We start from the raw sequence: 20,261 nt of genomic DNA, 5'->3' as shown, positions 1-20,261 counted from the left end.
GCAGTTTACCCACATGCCTGAATTAATTACATCATCATGTTTATTTGTATGTAAAGATGATAGTTTTATTTTAAGGCCATTGTGTCTGTTCAAGTTTTTAAGCCCAGTCCCTTTGAAACCAGCTAATTGAGCAAGTCTTGAAGATAATCTTACTATAATTAGGAACAAGAGCAGTGGGCAGAGTAGAGCCTGTGATTTTGCCTTCATTAGCACTGACCTAATTGGGTAAGGGTAACTTAGAACAAATAGATGCATAGTTGTTCTGCAGCATATGATCTCAAGGAAGTGGTCAGAACAGAGCTGGAATCTGCTTCCCAGAGTAGCTTATTTTTGAGCTATGAACTTCTTTATTCTGTTCTTACCATAAGCAACACAAACTAGTTATACAAAATTTAGAAGATGCAGACAAGCATAGATAAATGAAATATCACTGTCCAGAAATAATCAATACATAGGCTATATAGTTGCAGTATGGTGTGGATGTAGGTGTGGGTGTTTTTTTGTTTTTGTTTTTGGCCAGTACTGGGGCTTGAACTCAGCTGGGCTCTGCCCTTGAGCAACTTTTTGCTCAAGGCTAGCTAGCACGCTTATCACTTGAGCCATGGCACCACTTCCAACTTTTTCTGAGTAGTTTATTGGAGATCAGAGTCTCATGGACTCAGGCTGGCTTTGAACCATGATTCTCAGCTTTCAGCCTCCTGAATAGCTTGGGATTACAGATGCGAGCCACTGGTACCTAGCTTCTGTGTTTTTTTTCTTCTTATGCATATATGAAGGTAGATTTGTACCAATCATTGTATAGGCTATTTCGTTTAATAGCAGCAGTCATCCATTCAATTTTTAATACATTTCACATGTATTTCAAGTCATTTCGTCCTCCCACAAGCCATCTAGCTATCTAGTATAATTTCAAAACTGAGACCCAGAAATGTTAAAAGATTTGCTAAGTTTCATATGCAGATTGAGCCAGAATTTTGAGTCAAGCCCTCAGGCCTCCACCATCCACAGTCTTGTCTTCCTCCCTCCACACCATACGCCGCCGGTGTAACCCACACAATCTGATACTCCTCGGTGCTTTCCTCCTAGTGGCTGCATAGCACCTTCTTGCATGGGTGTGATTACTTCTTGTGAAAATGTAAATATTTTTCAGGTGATAGACAAATTAGAAATAGGCATTTATCCAACTAAGTCCTTTCAGATCCCCTTGATTAATTTTTAAGCTTAAATTCCTAAAGCTTCTAGGTTAACAGGGATTATGAGGCTTTCAAAGCATTGCTATTTTTCTTTTACTTTGTGAGGAAGGTCCTGTTGTATGATGTTTTGTGCATCCTCACAGATACTTAGAATTTAGGATCTCTTAAAAGAATTAATTTGATGGGGATTTAGAGAAGAGGGAGTGGATAATTGAGCTGTCAGAGCTGTAAGGAGCGTTTGCTGAATGAATAGCTCCAGTGTGAATGAATGACAATAGCAAATCGCTTAGCTCATTTCACAAAAACAAGCCCTGTTGAGGATTAAGATAAAATTTGCGAGATATAAAAGGCCCTAAGAGTTAGGTTGAGCTTAAAAGTTACCTTTGTAAGCTGTGTGGTAAGTTTCAGACTGTAATCAAGGTTTTTTCATTAGACCAGGTTCCCTAGATAACTATTTTATTTTCTGCCAAATGCATCTGTTCTTAAACTCTTAGGGCAGTGTGATTCCCCAGCCCTGTGCATCAGCTTTACTAGGAACTTGTTGGAAGTGCAGATTCTCGGGACTCAATTTAGACCTATGAAATCAGAAGCTCTGAGGTAGAGTCCAACACACTGTTTTTTAAGCCCTGCAGATGTGATGCCACTTCCCTGTAGAGATTCTCAACTTCAGCTGTTCCTTAGAATCACCTGGAGGACATTGTTTGTCTATGTCTGTCTACTTACCTACCTACCTACCTACCTACCTACCTACCTACCTACCTACCTGTCTACTTATTTTTTGGTGCCAGTGCTGGGGCTTGAAATCAGGCCCTTGGTCTTCTCAATTGGATTTATTTTTTGAAGTGGGGGAGGGGGTTGGTCTTGGGACTGGAATTGGGGGCCTGGGCATTGTCCCTGAGCTCTTCAGCTCAAGGCTACCGCCCTACTACTTAAGCCACAGCCCAACTTATGGTTTTCTGGCGGTTAATAGATAAGTCAACCTGGGTTGACTTTGCACCGTGATCCTGAGATCTCAGCCTCCTGAGTAGCTAGGATTACAGGCGTGAACTACTGCACCTGGCTGTATTTTTTCGCCTCTCAAGTGGATTTTGCACTCAAGACTTGAGCAAATTGAGCCACACCTCCACTTCCAGCTCTTGGCCGGTTAATTGGGTTGGAGATAGAGTCTCATGGATTTTCCTACCTGAGCTGGTTTTGAACCATGATCCTCAGATCTCAGCCTTCTGAGTAGCAAGTATATAGAAGTATAAGCCGCCAATGCCTGCCTTAAAAGCTTATGATGTCCAGTTTTCACCCAGAGCAATGAAACCAGCCATTCCGGGATAGGATCTGAGAGTAGCTAATACTGAAAGCTGCTGGTAGGTAGCATTTTAGATGATGTTCGAAAGAGGAATGGCCAGATCAGGACCACTGGTTATGATAGACGCGGCTGCGAGGCTGTGATAGAAACAGCTGTGTGTGGCTCTCTTCCAGGTTCCTGGATGTTTCTACAGAAGCAATTGATGTCTGCAGCAGGCAAACAAGGAGGGAGTGGGAGAAGAGAGCGAGGAAAACGTTTTGCATAATTACAACATTTAGGAAGGAGCATGCTCTTAGGGAAATATTTTTAGTAAGGCATTGGGTTGCTTACTATACACAGACTATCTGATGAGTTTGTGTATATTTTTCTCCCTTACTCTTTCCCATCTCTTTTCCTGACCCCACACACATACACACTGAAGACATTATTAGTTTGAAAGAGACTTGCAGTTTTAATTGTTTTAAATTACTCTGGCATGGATTGTCTAGCAAAACAAATGTTTCTGATTATCATCTGTGATGGCCAAGATAATCATTCTTGTCTGTGTTCACCTGGAGTTCTTGAGTAATGTTTTGATTCTTTTCATTTCCACTTTGCCCCACAAGCAGGTTCTTCCTTCCTGCCACCCTTATTTAAGTGAGTGATTAGATGGTTGTGGCCACAACTGAAATAACTGCTGGGTGTAAATTCAACTGACTAAAATTGACTTAAACCAATAGCATCTTCCAGATGTTTTAGAGGACCACATGTGGCATGAGCTAGAAATCACAAAATATGCCCAAACTCCCCATAGCAAACCTTCATTTGATTTGTTTTGAAAACCTAAACTGAAGATTTAATCACAATCTACGTGGTTGTGAATGTTTTATCCTTACTCAGAGGCTGAAAAGCTAAAAGAATAATGTGACAAGTTTGACAGGTGTGTAAGCTTTGAAATAGTTTCCTTCTCATGACTTTATTGTGTCTGGAATGTCAAATACACAGCTTCCTAGCACTAGAGTTAAAATGCATCATGTCTTATTGATAACATGAAGTATATCTACTTAAAATGAGTTTCTTAGTACCACCATTGGGGAAAAAAAATATCAGGAGTTACTGAATCCTTTACATCAAGGCTGGAAGTGGTGCTGTGACTCAAGAGATAGAGCTCTAGCCTTGAGCTGAACAGCTCGGGCCCAAAGTTCAAGTATGACTACCAAAAAAAAAATAGCATTTGTTGGGGCCGGGAGTTTGGCCTAGTGGTAAAGTGCTTGCCTAGCATGCATGGAGCCCTGGGTTCAATTCCTCAGTACCACATACACAGAAAAAGGTAGAAGTGGTGCTGTGGCCCGAGCAGTAGAGTACTAGCCTTGAGGAATGCCCAAGGACAGTGCTTAGGCCCTGGATTCAAGAAGCTCCTGAAGACTGGAAGTCAGTATTAGTTGTTATGCCAATACTGAGGCTTGAACTCAGGGTCTAGGAGCTGTTCCTTAGCTTTTTCACTCAAGGCTGGTAATAAGAATCTCACAGACTTTCTTTCCCAGACTGGATTTGAACCACAATCTTCAATCCTCAGGTGTTAGCTTCCTAACTAGCTGGGATAATAGGTATGAGTCACTAGTGCCTGGCAATACTGTTTTGTTTAAATCTTTTTTTTTTTAATAGAAATTACAGAATCCACATATTCACGTGTGTATGGCAGACTTAACTAAACTCAAGGACAGTATATGATTTATTTATTTATTGGTCAGTTGTGGGGCTTGCACTCGCTGAGCCCTTCAGCTCAAGACTTCCGCCCTGCCCCTTGAACCGCAACTCTACTCCTGTTTTTTTAGTGGTTAATTGGAGATAAGAGTCTCAGGGTCTTTTCAGCTTTGAACGGAGATCCTCAGATCTCAGCCTCCTGTGTAGCTAGAATTACAGGCGTGAGCCATCACACCTGGCTCAGTATATGGTCTTTTCTCTTCAAGGAATTTAGATTCCATGACTGAGGATATGCAGTAGAGCTTCTCACATTCCAGTTAATTGCTTTAATAGTCCTTATCACAACAGCAATTACTGTGGTTTTTTTTTAAGCTATCATTTATTAGGCACTAAAGTCCCAGGAGCTATTCTTGGCACTGAGTTGTAAAGACTCAGCAATTGATCAGTGAAGTCCACTATGTAATTAACTCATTGAATTCTGGTGACAACATTGAGTAGGAATTATTCTCTCTTTAGTCTTCCCTAGTGAGGAAACTGGAGCACATGCCTGTACACCTAGCTACTCAGGTGGCTGAGATCTGAGGATTATGGTTGGAAGCCAGCCCAGGCTCACTGTGAGACTCTTATCTGCAATTAGCTACCAGAAAACTGGAAGTGGCACTGTGGGTCATAGTGGTGGAGTGCTTAGCCTTGAGCAAAAAAAGTTCAGTGACAGAGCCAAGCCCTTGTTCAAGCCCCAGGACCAAAGCCAATGACAACAACAACAAAATCAGTTAATTGGAGTCTACCAGTCTGGCTCCAGAACTACCCTCTAACTTGCACACTATATTTGTGTCCTTTCTATTCTCCTTTATTATGTGACTCTTTTAGTGGTAAATAAACAAATCTGTATCTCCTGGCTACCTGCTCTTCCAGCTTAGTCCCTTATCTAAAAAGTAAATTCAATAATAAATAAATGCCAGTGGAAGAGACTTCCTTTCATAGAGTTGAGCAGCAGAGAAATGGTGCTTGGGGCTGAGGAAACAAAGATGAGTAATAACAAACTTCAAAACAGTCTCCATAGCCTCCAGGTGTGGCTGGTTTTTTTCCAGGCTCCTTAAAATAATGCTGGTCCTGCAGAGGAGAGACTAGTAGATCTGGGCTGGTTGTGAAGAAAAATAGCAGGGACACATCTTTAACTCTTTTACCCAGGAATTTTTCAATTCACTGGAAACTCTTGTTAGTGTCTAAGGAAAATTAGAGTGTTTCTCTTTCATGTTCCCTGCTCTGTATCGGTGCACAAATAATTTACTGTACAGCCAGATGGATCAACTGAGCCCAGGGAGGGATCATTTATCAGAGAGTAGCTTGTAGGGCCTCCTCCTGAGAGAATCTGTGAGAAATGACTGTCCATCCAGCTCTGGTCCTGGGACGCAGGCTGGACTGCGGGGAGCTTGGATTCTCAACCAGGATCAAGAGGTCTGTTTTTAGCTAGCAACATGATGCTCAGTAATGAATACATGTTAAAGAGTTTTAGAAAGGGACGATCATCCCATTTCCCCCTCCCCCCCTTTTGACGTCAGTTCTAGAGATTGAACGCAGAGCCTAGGCACTGTGTCTAAACTTCAAGGCTAGCACTCTACCATTTGAGCCACCTCTTTACTTCCAGCTTTTTGGTAGTAATTGGCAATGAGAGTCATGGACTTTTCGTGGGATTCTCAGATCTCAGCCTCCGGAATAGCTAGGATGACAAGCTTGCTCCAGACTGGCAAGGTAGTGTTCTTTATCTTCCAAGCTCTTTTATAATCAAAAGAGGTCTGTAGGTGACCTGGACAAGTTTGTAGGCGAAGTTGAAATCAAAGGAAAATAGCAGATTATGTGCAGATCAAATAAAGTATCCATCTAGGTCAACCAAAATAGACAAGATGTCTTTTCAGTTCTAAGGCTTAGTCACAGCCACACTGACTTAACGCAGACCTCGTAAGCAAGATGTGAAGGAACTTGCCAGTGATGCAGTGCTTCCTGCAGCTCTGGCTCTGATCGTAGGACCTGGCATTATCCTAAACCAGACGGGTGATTGCATCAGAACCTGATAGGCAAGTCCTCTGGAAGTCCCTGGAAACACAGTTGTAGGTCTTAGGACCTGAAATGATGGAATCCTGTTATGGCCTTTCAGTCCGTAGTTTTACTACAAAGCCAGAGGACCTGTTAAGCATTGTGATCTTTCTCTTTTACACTCCTTTAGGTTTTTCCTATGAAAAAGATCCCCGGTTATACTTCGATGACACCTGTGTTGTACCTGAGAGACTGGAAGGTAAGACTGTCATCCAGGGCTTGATGCTAAGTGGTATCAGGACTCCACTGTCTCACCAAGCTAAATGGTTACCCAGTAATAACAGCTCCCTTCCCCCAAATGTAGACTAAGCCATTGCACATGTCTTTGTTTTCAAACAGGCAAAGTCAAGCAGGAGCCCACCCTGTATCGGGAGGGTCCCCCTTATCAGCGACGAGGCTCCCTTCAGCTGTGGCAGTTCCTGGTCACTCTTCTGGATGACCCAGCCAATGCCCACTTCATTGCCTGGACAGGGCGAGGCATGGAGTTCAAGCTGATAGAACCAGAGGAGGTAGGTACTGGAAGCTATACTCTGGTGATTCTTTTATTTGTCCGTGTTGTTTGTTGTTAGGTGTTACATAGAGTCTTTGTGCTATATGAATTATACCCTTCTTGTCATTCTCTTTCTGACCTGGCCAGTAGGATAGTTTATAATACAAGGACTGACAGAAGGCTTCACAAGAGAATGCATTGAAAAATAGAGCTGACAAAAGTACCTGCCGACCATGTGCAAAGCCTCTGATCCCTAACAGCAAAAGAAAGATAAAGGAAGGGAAATGAGAATTTACAAAAAATAGGCAAGCTACTAAAAACATTTTTGGGCTGATTAGTGGTGAGACCATGAAGATTTACATCCAAATCCTGTTCTCTTGCAAAGCTTTTTTCAAATATTCAATAACACAAACTTGATTTTGGTCTCTTCCTTTTATCTGAGGCTAAAGAAACACATCAGTGTGACATTTTGATAATGCAACTACTCTACCGCTACTTCACATGACTCTGTCCTAGAGAAGTAAAATGACTAGCGATGGTTTGTGCTAGGCTCAGGTGGCTCATGGCTGTTATCTTGGCTACTCAGGACGCTGAGATCTGAGGCTAGCAGTTCAAAGCCAGCCCAGGCAGTAAAGAACAGGAGACTCTTATCTCTAATTAACCACCAGAAATCCAGAAGTGGTGCGGTAGCTCCAAGTGATAGAATACTAGGTTTGAACAACAACAACAACAACAATAAAAGAGCTCAGGGACAGAGCCTAGACTCATAGTTCAAGGCCCATGTTTGATGGGGGAGGAAAGAATTTAACGTTGTTTGAGGTATCTTATGTAACATCACAGCATTTGAAGAAATGATACAAATCCCATTATTTTGTTGATAGGAAAATAAATATATATAGTTCAGTCATGGGGCTTGAACTCTGGGCCTGGGAGCTGTCCCTGAGCTCTTTAGCTCAAGGGTAGCACTCCACTATTTTGAGCCACAACGCTACTTTCAATTTTCCAGTAGCTAATTGGAGAATAGTCTCACAGATTTTTGTGCCTGGACTGGCTTTGAACTGCAACCCTCAGATCTCAGCCTCCTGAGTAGCTAAGATTACAGACATGAGCCACGGGCACCTGACTGTCGCTATATTTTTGTGTTCAGAACTATTGACAGACTCAGGATAGAATCAGTTTCATTTCTTCACTGGAAAAAATATAACACTTCCTAAAAATGACTTAATAAATCCATGCTGTCAGTATAACACATCTAAAAAAAAAGTAATGCTTCTAATTTCTATTTGAGATTGTAAAAAAAAATCTACAAGTGAGTAGCAAGGATCTATTTGGTCAAGATGGTAAAAAAATCTACAAGTGAGTAGGTAGGAGGCTGAGATCTGCAGGTCATTGTTCTGAGTCATCCTGAGCAGGCAAATCCATGAGATAGAACTTGTTAATCAGCACAAAACCAGAAGTGGAAGTGTGGCTCAAGGGGTAGAATATTAGCTTGTGTGAAAAAGTCAAGCGAGAGAGCATGATGGGTATCTTGAGCTCCAGTATCATCACACAGGAAAAAGAAATTCTATAAGTGGAAAGGAAATAACTGAGCTTCCAAATTGACATATACCTCTTTTAGTAGCATGTATTTAGGCAAGTGTGCTAAACTAGCAGATCAAAAGATACCCAAATACCTTTGGGTTGAATGTGTAACTGAAATGAAAACAGTGCTCTTAGAAAGCATTCGAGCACAGACTGCAATTTTAGATGTTCATTTACCTCCAGGGCTCACTTTCGCACACCACAGGGCTTGGTTGGCAATGGGAGTAACAGCAGGAGGTAACAACTGGGTACTTGGTTTGGAAGAAGGAAATGTTCTGAAAGTGGAAATGAGAAAGTATAGATTGGAGACCTATGAAGAATCTTGTAATGGTAGGAGAATAAGGCAGACTATTAAAAATGGTAAAAAGCACAACAAAGAAAGCTTGTATGAATGATTTTCCCAGTCAGGTAAATGGATCCATGTCAACATTGAGTATACTGTAGGCAACCTCCAATTAGGCTTAATCTACTTTCAAAGCCAGAGTTTGCTGCGTTTTCCTAAGGGTTTCTTTCTCGCCCTACTGGAGAGCTGCCTACCCCACATAAGCCCATTCTTCACCTCCCTGCTTCCCTAATAATGTGGCCTGGTTTATGTGAGGCTGGAAGAAAGCATGTCACCTCAACTCCATGAGGCTTTTTGAAAGTAACTCCTTTGTGTGGGTAGCCCTTATTGATTTATCTCCTTGCACAAACTGGAGGTTTTATTACTTTATTGCCACTGCCTCGGGCCTGAGCACAGGCTGTCCAGCTGCAGGTAAACCTGGTTATGACCCTTTGTAAGACTGTTATTGAATCTTCTGCTGTCCTGTGAGTGGTAAAGAAAATGATGAACAGATGGCAGAGAGCCTCTGTTTCCTTACTTTAATAAAGGAACTAATATTAACCCGGAATGCTCATAAATGCCAAGCAATCCCATCATGTGTATGAGGCCTGTGGTGGCCTTGGGCAGTGTTTCTTTTCGCCTCACCTGTTCAGACTTCCCTAAAATGGCTAGGTTGCTCCTATTCTGCTTTCTTAGGCCAGGCCACTGGGTTTCATGTGTGCGTGTGCGTGTGAGCGCGCGTGTGTGTGTGTGCACGTGTGTGTGTGCGCGCGTGTGCGTGCGTGTGCATGCGCGTGCACGTGCGCTTCAATCTCGGGACCCATAACATTTGTTCACGTCTCCCTCTCTACTTCTTGTGTAACTGAAGGCTCTGTTCTTGTGAATGTCAGGAAGATGCCAACTCCTGGAAAAAGCTGTAAGAAGTTGTCATGGGGGGTGGGGGGAGCTTGAAGGGTGAAGCGGAGGAGGAAGCTGTTGGGGACGTAATTGTAGGCAGCTGTGTGGCTGAGTAGTGCACTCTGGGTAATTATCCATAATATCCATTACACTGTGCATGGAAATTGTGGTTTTAGAACTGCGTTTTGGCAGGCCCCCTAATCAAATGTCTTTTGATAGTCATCCAGCTTAGCACCCTCTCAATTATGACTGACTCGGCTTTAATCTGGAGCCATTTTAACTGTGAATCTGCATTAATGAATATTTTGGGGGGTAGGGTTGTTTGTTGAACATGTGGCAGATAACTGATGCCATGGGAGGTTTTCAAGGATGGGCTGGGGCTGCTGTCTGTTTAAAAGGGAGGAGGAAATTGGTGTTTGGTTTTTGTTTTTTTTAACTCCTTCAGCTTTAGCCTCCAAGATGTGTGCTCTCTGAGTTAACGAATGGGAGAATTGAAAGAGCTGACAGTATTCTACCCTGCTCCCCACAGTACTGAAGCAGGGCAGCCCTTGTCTCCAGCTGCTCTGGAGCTGTGCCGGTTCCTGTATTACTACAGAAGGAGCCGCTTGGTGAGAGCTTACTAAATCACAGGGCTCAGGCCCTAGAGGATGAGTCAGTAACTATGGCTACCAGAGCTGCTCTGAAATCTGTGCATATATAAAACCTCTCCAGTAAGCGATTGCATATGCAAATGACAGCACAGAGGTCATCCTTGGAGTTGAAGAATGTTCAAAACTGTTTCCCATCCCTGAGTAAAATGATGAGGATGGGATTCTTTTGGAACTCTAGATTGTGGTTGTTAGTGAGTGGTTAAAGGTTAGGGTTTTTTTTTTTGGGGGGGGGGGAGTGTAATTTCTCTTCCAACAGCACAGAATTAAGTTAGAATTAGATTGATTTAGCAGATTTTTACTATTTCCTTTAGTTTAAAATGGTTACTCTAGCAAAGATACCATGTCTGGTTAATTTTGTTGAATATTTGCAATATGAAAAACAGGGAGACTTGGGAGCAGATATATTCCAGAAGGGCATGTAGGAGACAACAGATAGAAATGGAACTTTCACAGGGTTTCTTGCAAGACAGACTAGCAATAAGTATACTGGAAGTCAAAAGTAGCATTTGAGGGCCGGGAGTTTGGCCTAGTGGTAGAGTGCTTGCCTAGCATGCACAAAGGCCCGGGTTCGATTCCTCGGTACCACATACATACAAAAGAAAAAGCTGGAATGGTACTGAGGCTCAAGTGGTAGAGCTCTAACCTTGAGAAAGTCCAAGGACAATGCTCAGGCCCTGAGCTCAAGCCCAGGACTGGCAAAAAAAAAAAAATTAGCATTTGAATTACAAGTACTTTCTATGGTATTATTTACACATGGAAGTCTTTGGATGGAAAAAATGAGTTCATCTTAATCATGTACTTGGCATTTCTTATTTAAATATGTAATTTAATGATTATTTTTTAACTAACGTTAAATTTATAAATTTGAGCACGACCAAAATGTGTGAAGTACTAACAGTAATATACTTTATTTTCTGTTTTTTATTACAAAATAAACATCTTATTTTCTATTAAAAAAGTATACTGGATTATTCTAGTATAATTAGGACAGATGCATCCTTATCAAATCATCTCTAGTATTGTTAAACATTTTTGAGAATTCTGAATTTAGAAGATACTTTTATTCTGCCCACATACTTTAAGGAAAAACTTTATGAAATCTTGGGTTTTTTTTCCTCTCTTACTCCATGTTCAGCTTTCAGCTTAAAAAAAAAAATTCAGGATGGGAATGGGAGGGAAATACTGGGAGAGAGTGAGAGAAGGGGTGACATTGACCAAAAAGAAATGTATTCTTTCCCATAGCTCACGGCTATAATCCTGGCTTTTCAAGAGGCTGAGATCTGAGGATTGTGTGGTTCAAAGGTATCCCAGACAGGAAAGTCCATAGACTCTTATCTATAGTAAACTACAAAAAGAGCCAGAAGCAGAGCTGTGGCTGAAGTGATAGAGCACTCCTCTTGAGCATAAGACCTCAGGGACAATGCTCATGTCCAGAATTCAAGCCCCAGGACTGGCAAAACAAACAAAAAACCCAAAAAAACATAAATGAGCTCTTCAGCTGACCTATACAGCTGTAGCCCCTCTGTACATCATCTTTATAATAACTATACAATTTAAAAAATAAATCAAAGGAATTAAACATATACCTACCTACATATAAATCCAATGCTGGGAGGCTGAGGCAGGGACATTGCACGTTTGAGGCAGCTTGGATTATATAGTGAGACCCTGTCTCCAAAACAAGATGGTTTGGGGAAAGTCCTAAAATGTTCAAACTATGAGTCCCAGTTTGCATACATTTAAAGATCTCAGAAAACCCACATTTTCAGGCTTGTTATTCTGCTTCCTTGTAGACATCTTCATAAGTAGGAGTTTGGAAATTGAAATGCTTGAGAACAGAAATTATTTGGCTACCCTGATAATTGAGTAAACTTGTACGTTTTCTTGCTGTATGACTATAAAGCTTCATTGCCTAAAGCTCCAATTATACCTCCCCATCACTGTACCTCAGATGGACTGGGTTGGATATAATGTACTTCAGAACTGTTTGGGAAGCCCTGTTAATTTTTCATTAAGTGGATAATGGTGCTATGTGCTTTAAGGTCCATTCTGCAAATCTGCTGGGAGCAGGAGATTTGGATGGCAGTGGGCTGAAATGATCTGATTGCCCCTTAGTCTATGAACTGCAATAAGTAAACATCTCTCAGCCCTTCTACAATCTTATTAGAATTGAACTTTTGCTCTGCTGGCCCATTAGCAACTCACTAGTGTGTTTCTAATGTTTCAGGAATGACCATTCTAATTATTCCTTATCGACTGCTACAGAAACCATAGCACTTAATGGGAACATGTTAATGGTCCATGAGTATTGGTCAATAATTCATATGTGGAGAAACAGTTGGGAGAGTGAGTCCTCTGCAATCTTAAAGTACTTGGGTTCTTCTCCCTCTTGTCACACCTCCTTACATGTGACTGAATCATCACCTTTGTTCAGTGTTGGGTCTTGAGGGAATTCAGTGTTTTCTGGATCAGAGATATGGATCATTGGCCAAAAGCAGTCGGGTTACAAAACTGGCAGTCTTGGGATTAAGAGAAACTGCAGACCGAGGGAAGGTGTTTCTATTGTTGGTTTGTCCCTTCAGGTTGCGCGACGTTGGGGCATCCAGAAAAATCGGCCAGCCATGAACTATGACAAGCTGAGTCGTTCTCTACGCTACTACTATGAAAAGGGCATCATGCAGAAGGTGAGTATGAGAGGCAGGTAGACCATGGCTGGTCACTTTCCAAGAAAATGTCCAAGGCTTCTGCAATGTTAACCTTATAAGTAATTTTGTGGTAAGAAAGAATGTTGAAAACACAAACAAGACAAGAATGAAATGGAATAGTAAGAACACCTTTGAATGCTCTTGGATGCAAACCAGAAGTTGCATGTGGAAGAAATAATAGGAAAATTGACCTCTCCTGTTTTACCTAAATGCCATCTAGTTACAAAAATAATCCAAACCTGTATCCATAAAAGAGCCCCGGAAGGAATCAAGTCGAAGAATTTGGTTGAAGTAGTTAGTTGTTAAATCACCTCAACATGATCTGGGTGTGTGGCCTTCCTCTAGTGGTAGAATGTCTGCCTAACAGACACAAAGCCTTGGGTTCAATTCCTTGCTACCACGTACACAGAAAAAGCCGTAAGTGGTGCTGTGGCTCAAGTGGTAGAACTCTAGCTCTAGCCTTGAGAAAGCCCAAGGACAGTGCCAGGCCGAGTTCACATCCAAGGCAAAAAACAACAACAACAACAGAAACACCTCAACTTAAAAGTCAAGGCTAGGAGGAAAGCTCTGGGGTCACACACACACACACACACACACACACACACACACACACACGATGTCAGAACAAGGTAAAGTGGCACACTCATAACCCCAGGTACTGGGGAGAAGGCTAGGGCAGAGGAACGATCATGAGTAGCCTGGCCAACAGCGAGAGCTCAGCTAAAAAGAACAGGTTAGAGGAATTAAGAAAATCTCATTTCTCTTTCCAACTTGCACAAACCAGAACACAAAACACTCAGGTTTATAAAATGACAGTCGTGGGGCTGGGAGTTTGGCCTAGTGGTAGAACGCTTAGTGCATGCACTAATACCCGGGTTCGATTCCTCAGTATCACATATATAGGGGAAAAAAAGCCAGAAGTGGTGCTGAGGCTCAAGTGGTAGAGCTCTAACCTTGAGAAAATCCAAGGACAGTGCTCAGGCCCCGAGTTCAAGCCCAGGACTGGCAAAAAATAAAAATTAAAAAATAGAATGACAGTCATGATTATTTAGTAGCAGTGGTTTAAAATATAAGAGAATAAAGCATATTTTGAGAGGGCCAATTAAAAAAAAAAAAACTACAAGCCTAGCTACTCAGCAGGCTGACACCTTGAGGATTGAGTTCAAACAGACAAATCCAGGAGCCTCTTATCTCCAGTTAACCAGCAAAAAGCTGGGAAAGGAGATGTGGCTCAAATGGTAGAATGTTATGCTAGCCTTAAACAGTCAAAGTGGTGATATGGTTCAACGTGGTAGGGCACTAGCCTTGTGGAAAAACTCAGCCCTGAGTTCAAGCCCCACGACTAGCTCCCCCCCTTCCCCACCCAAAAAAACCCCCTTCATTTTGGGTCTGGAAGTGTGGCCTAGTAGTTGAGTACTTGCTTTTCATGCCTATGAAGCCCTGGGATCAATTCCTCAGTACCATATACACGGGAAAAGCCAGAAGTAGAGCTGTGGTGCAAATGGTATATCACTGCTAGCCTTGAGAAAAAAGACCACCCAAGCCCTGGTTTCAAGCCCAGGACTAGGAAAAACAAAACAAACAAAAAAACAACTCCTGAAATTTTATCTAGCATGGTACAGGTTGAGTGTTCCTTATTTGTTTTAATGTTTTGTAATACTTGTATATACTTGGCTGGTTAGTCTGTGCAGCCATCACTGTAATGCATTTCAGAACTTGTCTTTGCCCTAATACCCGTTAGCATCACTTCCCATTTCCCCCTGACCTCTCCTCGGCCCTTCCTATATTAATGACAGTGGGACAAATCCTAAACCCAGGAAGGAATTATTATTCCTTTCTTAATCCCAGCTCTAGACTCGGCATGAGAAACTGTAATGCAGACACAGTAACTTGAAGCTGACAGATGTGAGTTGCCCTGTGACACGTTCCTAGGTATCCAAAGGAGAAGTGGAAGAGAAATCAATTCTGAGAATGATGCAGGTGAAGAAAGAGTACAGGAAGAGCAGGGAATGTGGTTGTCCTATCCTTTGGGGAAAGTCACTCAACCTCCCAAATCCTCTGCAGTAAAAATGGAGAACTTGCAGGATAATATATGTGGACGTATTTCAGAAATGAAAACATGGAAGAAGGTTGTTTTATATGACCCATAACTGAATGAGAAGTCATTAAAAAAAAGCAAATGATGGCCCCGTTCAGTGTGGAAAGCGTAGTTATCCTACATTTACTTTTTGGATGGGAAACTGAGAGTCTGTATCCTAGGCCCTCCTGCTCACTGTAATACATGAAGTGATTCGAGGAGTTGGAAAGCTCAGTCAAGATGATTAATTGTGTACATCTGCTGTCCTTGAGACCTGATTTTTGGTCTGGACACTTGTCCAATTTTGTAAACACAGTCTCTGATTTCTGACATTTGAGTACCTAGGAATTTTGGTACAGATATGGTATTTTGGTGATGGAGCAAAGAAAGTATTGCCGTAAAGCTGGGGACATAAGCTCAAGTGAAAAAAGTCACCTAAAACCTATATAAGCTGAGCCTGTGGGCACATGACCATAATACTAGCACTTTTGGTGGCTGAGGCAAGAACATAATGAGTTTAAACCCAAACTGCGATACAAAGGGAGACCTTGTCTTACACATCCCCTCCCCTCAATGAAAGATCTGTTGGGATAGGAAGGAGGGAAAAGACCCAATTAGGACAAGGTCACTGTTTACTTGTACAAAGAAGCATGTAGCAACGAATGTGGGAAGCAAAGCCTTTTTTCCCCCTTTCCCCAGTTAAAAGAAACATTTTGTATCACAGCAGAAGGATGTGAAAGGATAGGCTTAAACTTAATAGGTTGCATTTTTAAAGCCTGAAATGATTGTATTTTATCAGGAACTGTAGCTGCCTTTTTCTTTTTCTTTTTGCATTGATAGAAGCTGGTGATCAGCTTTGATTTACAGGGTAGATATACACTCACTCACATATTGTGTGTCATGTATCTTGTCAGCTACATGACCAGGCCCTTGAATGATGAAACCTTGATTATATGTTGCAATCCTTAAAATTCAGCTAGAGACAGTTATCAGTGTAACTAGCAGATCCATGTAATGAATGATTGAAAACTGTTAAGTACATCCAGAAGCAATTCTGCTTTGGCTTTGGAACATTAAAAATCTTCCACACAAAGCTGGTATTCTACCACTTGAACAACGCCTACACTTCTGGCTTTTTGCTGGTTAATTGGAGATAAGAGTCTCACAGACTTTTCTGCCTAGGTGGCCTTTGAAATTACTCAGATCTCAGCCTTCTGAGAAGCTAGAATTACAGGCATTAAGCCAGTAATGAAATTTTAAGTCACCCTCCTCTCAGGTGGCCAAGAACCAATTGAGCTCATTAGCAGCTGATTAGCCAAATCATTCGGATTTACTTAGAGAAATCTTAAAGACCTATTATCTATCAAGTGTTTTGTTGACACCACAGCTCAGCAGTTAAAAAGACAATATTTGACTTTCAAATTCCCACCAGATAGGCTCTTTTAGGAGAAAACTCACTTTGGGTCTCTACTGACAGCGTAACAAGTGGGAGCATGCTGATGCTGGTTGTTCGGGGTTCCAGGGTCTGAGGACTGACAGATAGCCTGCAGAATCCACAGTACACTTTCCATTGTGGCTTCAGTTGACAGTCCTGACACAATGGCTGTGTTTGCGAAATGCGATTCACACAGGTTGCTGTGATAGAAATTTTCTTCCATTGGTCCCGCAGCTCATCGCAAGGTGTCTTTCTCGTACAGGTGGCCGGAGAACGATATGTCTACAAATTTGTCTGTGACCCAGATGCCCTCTTCTCCATGGCCTTCCCGGACAACCAGCGTCCATTCCTGAAGGCGGAGTCCGAGTGCCCCCTTAATGAGGAGGACACTCTGCCACTGACCCACTTTGAAGACAGCCCTGCTTACCTCCTGGACATGGATCGCTGTAACAGCCTCGCCTATGCTGAAGGCTTTGCTTACTAAATTTCTGAGTGGCTGAGCAGCCATACCCTAGAGCTAGCAGTTCCCATTCAGGCAAATGAGGGCAGTGGTTTTGTTTGTGTTCTTGGCTGTTCCTAAAGCTTGCCCTTTGAGTATTATTTGGAGAATCTAAGCCGTCTCTGGGATTGACACCCTTAAAAGACAGATACCTGGCTGGAGAGTGGAAACAGGGAGGGGAAGACAGCCGCCAAAAAAGGCTGGCACCTCGACTCTGATTCTGACTAGATTTCTGGGAAGAGATGGAAATGGAGCCTCCTTACCACTATGGAAAATTTATGCAAAGCAATGCCTTGGTAAGCTTAGTACCTGCAGAACCAGGACTGTGTGAGACAATCTGCATTGATCATAGACTACTAAATGCCTTGACATGGAAGGGCTCTCTGACTTGCACAATTTTTTGAAAAAGAAAACATAAGCTCATATAAAAGCAAGTAGCTGAGTTGAGGAGGCTCAGATCATGAAGACTTGAAGTAACGAGAGTTCTTCTAGCTCAGTCTGAAATGCTTCCCCCTTGGTTGAGAAAAGGGTGGGCCTGGGGAGGGAGGCAATAAGTCAAGACAGCTGTTCCCCACTGTGGTTCTCAAACTCTTGCTACCCTCGGGAACCTTCTAGCCATGTGGTCACCAAGTATAGAGCCAGCCTCTCTCTGTTCCCAATCAAGTGGCTGAATGCGAATGGCTTTCATTTTAGAAGGGCGATCAATACTTTTGACAGTATTTTGTTTTGCTTTGAGTCAAGGGGATTGTTTTGTTTTGGTGGTTGTTTTGGAAAAAGTTTATAAACTGATTTTTGTAGTTTTGGTATTTAAAGGAAAAAAAACCCACAAAAAATATTTAAAAAGGAGAAAAAAAAATACCTTTGGTAACTGCACTGTGTCCCTTCGGCAGAGCAGTGACAGCCTATGAAGACGCTGCAGCTTGAGAGGGACTTTGCTCGGCCTCCCTGCACCCACATAAAGACCCGCACCCACATTAAAAACCTGCTTTTGTTGCCTGCTTTTGTGCTTTCTATACCAGACAACCCGATGAAGCATTTGCACCTGAGTTGTACATTTTTGGAGTGTACAGGGCCACCTGGACACAAGCTTGTGTACAGTTCCTCACGCTCACTAACTCAGCCCCTCTGGGGAGCAGATGTACATACCTGACACCCCGTCCATTTGAAACCCGATCACCTAGTTGGAACCCTACAGATTCTGCTCTCAAGGGTTCTCACCTCATGATTAGTGACCTTTCTGTTTCTCCCATGTTTGGTTTTCCTTCCAATCTTAAGAGTTAAGACCATGCATCATAGTGCTGCAGTAGGGTTTGAGATTTTATGTGTGGCACTGACAGGTAAAACATTGCTAACATTCTGGGTCTTTTTTCCCCCCAGACATACATATCTTTTCTTTAAAAAAAATTTGGTTTTTGATTGCTGTATTATATTGGGAACATTGTAAGCTCTATGAAAGTTGAGCTTGGAGTAGAGGAAAAGTCACTGGGGAGAGATCACACCTTGCTGACTTCCTGTTGCTGGAATTGTGCCCCCATGACACTGTTAGTCCTCGTGTCCGGTGTGAGTGTGAGGCGTGGCTTCAAATTGCCTTTCTCTGAATGGAGCTTTCACAGTCCCTCGTATGACCAACAGTGCATTTGTGATGATGTTCTTAGGGACGAGGGGAAGGGTGGTGCATTTGATAGCTATGGAAATGTAAGATTTCCTCTTTTGAAAGCTAATTAGTCCCAAAAGGTGTCAAACCTATAGCTTGGGCCTTAATTAGCATTGTATACTCTAATCAAAGGACTCTTTCTAAACCATATTTATAGCTTTCTAATCTACATATAGACTATACATAGATATTTTACCCCCAGCTGGCTAGAGATTTATTTGTTGTAAATGCTGTATAGATTTGGTTTTATTTTTTTCCCCTTTCTTTACTTTGGTTTGGGACTTTTTTTTAATGAATTTATTCTGTTACCAAGTATGAAAATACTTTTCTGTCGCTGAGCTGCCCCTCCGCTGCTGAAACCACGTGGCCTGTGCTGTCACTGGCCCTAGGATGGCAGTTGTCACCCTTGCATTCCCATGGGATTCATTCACCTCCCAGATGGTAGTTTTTGTTGTTGTTTTCCCAGGGTTTCCAGGGGGATTGTTTTGTTTGCTTCTTTTCCAGAGTGTGGAAAGTCTACAGTGCAGAAAGGCTTTAAACCTGCTGGTTGATCTGAAATACTTTCCTCTACGCAGGGCTGTATGCATCCTGCCAAGCTGCGTTATATTCTGTACTGTGTACAATAAAGAAATTTGCTTTTCGTTTACCAAGTGCCTAAATTCTTCTCTTTCTTGCCCTAGGTGATCTAGCTACTCAGCCTTACCAGTGAATGGTGGAGGTGTAAGTCAGTGAAGGCAATAATGCCTGGAAATTCTTCCCAAAACTTTGGTCCAAGAAGATAGGAGGTGGAGCAGTGTCTCCCAGTCTGTAGACTCCGCTAACCCTAACTCTTAGTAACTAAGTTTTAGTTACTAAGTCTTACTACTTCTTTTAAGCATATCTTGTTTTGTCTTTGAATTGTGGGAAAATATTAATTATAGGACTTAGAAGTTCTAGAATTATTCTAGCTAAGCCTCTTAGAAGGGCTGGGAGTTTGACCTAGTGGTAGCGTGCTTGCCTAGCATGCATGAAGACCAGGGTTCGATTCCTCGGTACCACATAAATAGAAAAAAGCCGGAAATAGTGCTGAGGTTCAAGTGGTAGAGCTCTAGCCTTGAGAAAGTCCAAGGACAGTGCTCAGGCCCTGAGCTCAAACCCAGGACTGGCAAAAAATTTAAAAAAAGGATACCAGTAAAAAAAACAAACAAACAAAAAAACCAGACCATACCAAAATTTTCAAACAACAGGTTTAGCATTTTGACAAGTAATTTTTTTTTACTGACAATTAAGTCCTAAAACACAAACAAGCAAATAAAATCCATGCCACAATGTATATATTTTCCAAGTGTCATTCTCCTAGCTGTATCACTTGAGAAATTTGTGGAGAGAACAGAAGTTTGTAGAGTTGTATGAATTATTATGCCGTTTAATATTCCTCTTCCATCCTGCACCTTTAATTTGGCCTTTTCAAGACTCTTATTACAGTAGAAAAAATAAAGCAGATCCTTATAAAAGCCTAGAACAGAAGGCTTTCTGTAAGCTATCTCCTATCTTTCTTCTACTGTTTTACAAGCCTGTAAGTGTAAAAACATCCCAGACTGAATTGATGCACAGTTGCCTGAATTGGAGCTTGTGGAGAATAAATGTCTGTCACATAAACCCCATTAGCTTCAACAGATTAAGAAAAGATGACTGGAGAAAA

The 20,261-nt window shown here is 42.0% G+C and overlaps 1 protein-coding gene across 2 annotated transcripts in view; it reads left to right on the top strand.

Annotated features, from left to right (window-relative positions):
• Etv5 (ETS variant transcription factor 5) overlaps window positions 1-19,226 on the top strand; it is a 70,414-nt gene extending 51,188 nt beyond the window's left edge. For both annotated transcript variants that reach the window (XM_090343411.1, XM_090343401.1), the window contains exons 10-13: window positions 6,401-6,469; window positions 6,610-6,779; window positions 12,793-12,894; window positions 16,690-19,226. In XM_090343411.1, coding sequence (XP_090199537.1) covers window positions 6,401-6,469; window positions 6,610-6,779; window positions 12,793-12,894; window positions 16,690-16,911 — 563 coding nt within the window. In that variant the 3' untranslated portion in view covers window positions 16,912-19,226. The remainder of the gene's footprint in view (window positions 1-6,400; window positions 6,470-6,609; window positions 6,780-12,792; window positions 12,895-16,689) is intronic.
• The last annotated feature ends 1,035 nt before the right edge of the window (window positions 19,227-20,261 follow it).

The sequence above is a fragment of the Megascapheus bottae genome, chromosome 1 (genome assembly GCF_031878675.1).
Source record: "Megascapheus bottae isolate mThoBot1 chromosome 1, mThoBot2.hap1, whole genome shotgun sequence".
In the NCBI taxonomy this organism is placed as follows: Eukaryota; Metazoa; Chordata; class Mammalia; order Rodentia; family Geomyidae; genus Megascapheus; species Megascapheus bottae.
The sequence above is the reverse complement of the archived record's forward strand: the minus strand, read 5'-3'. Positions and strand labels throughout refer to the sequence as shown.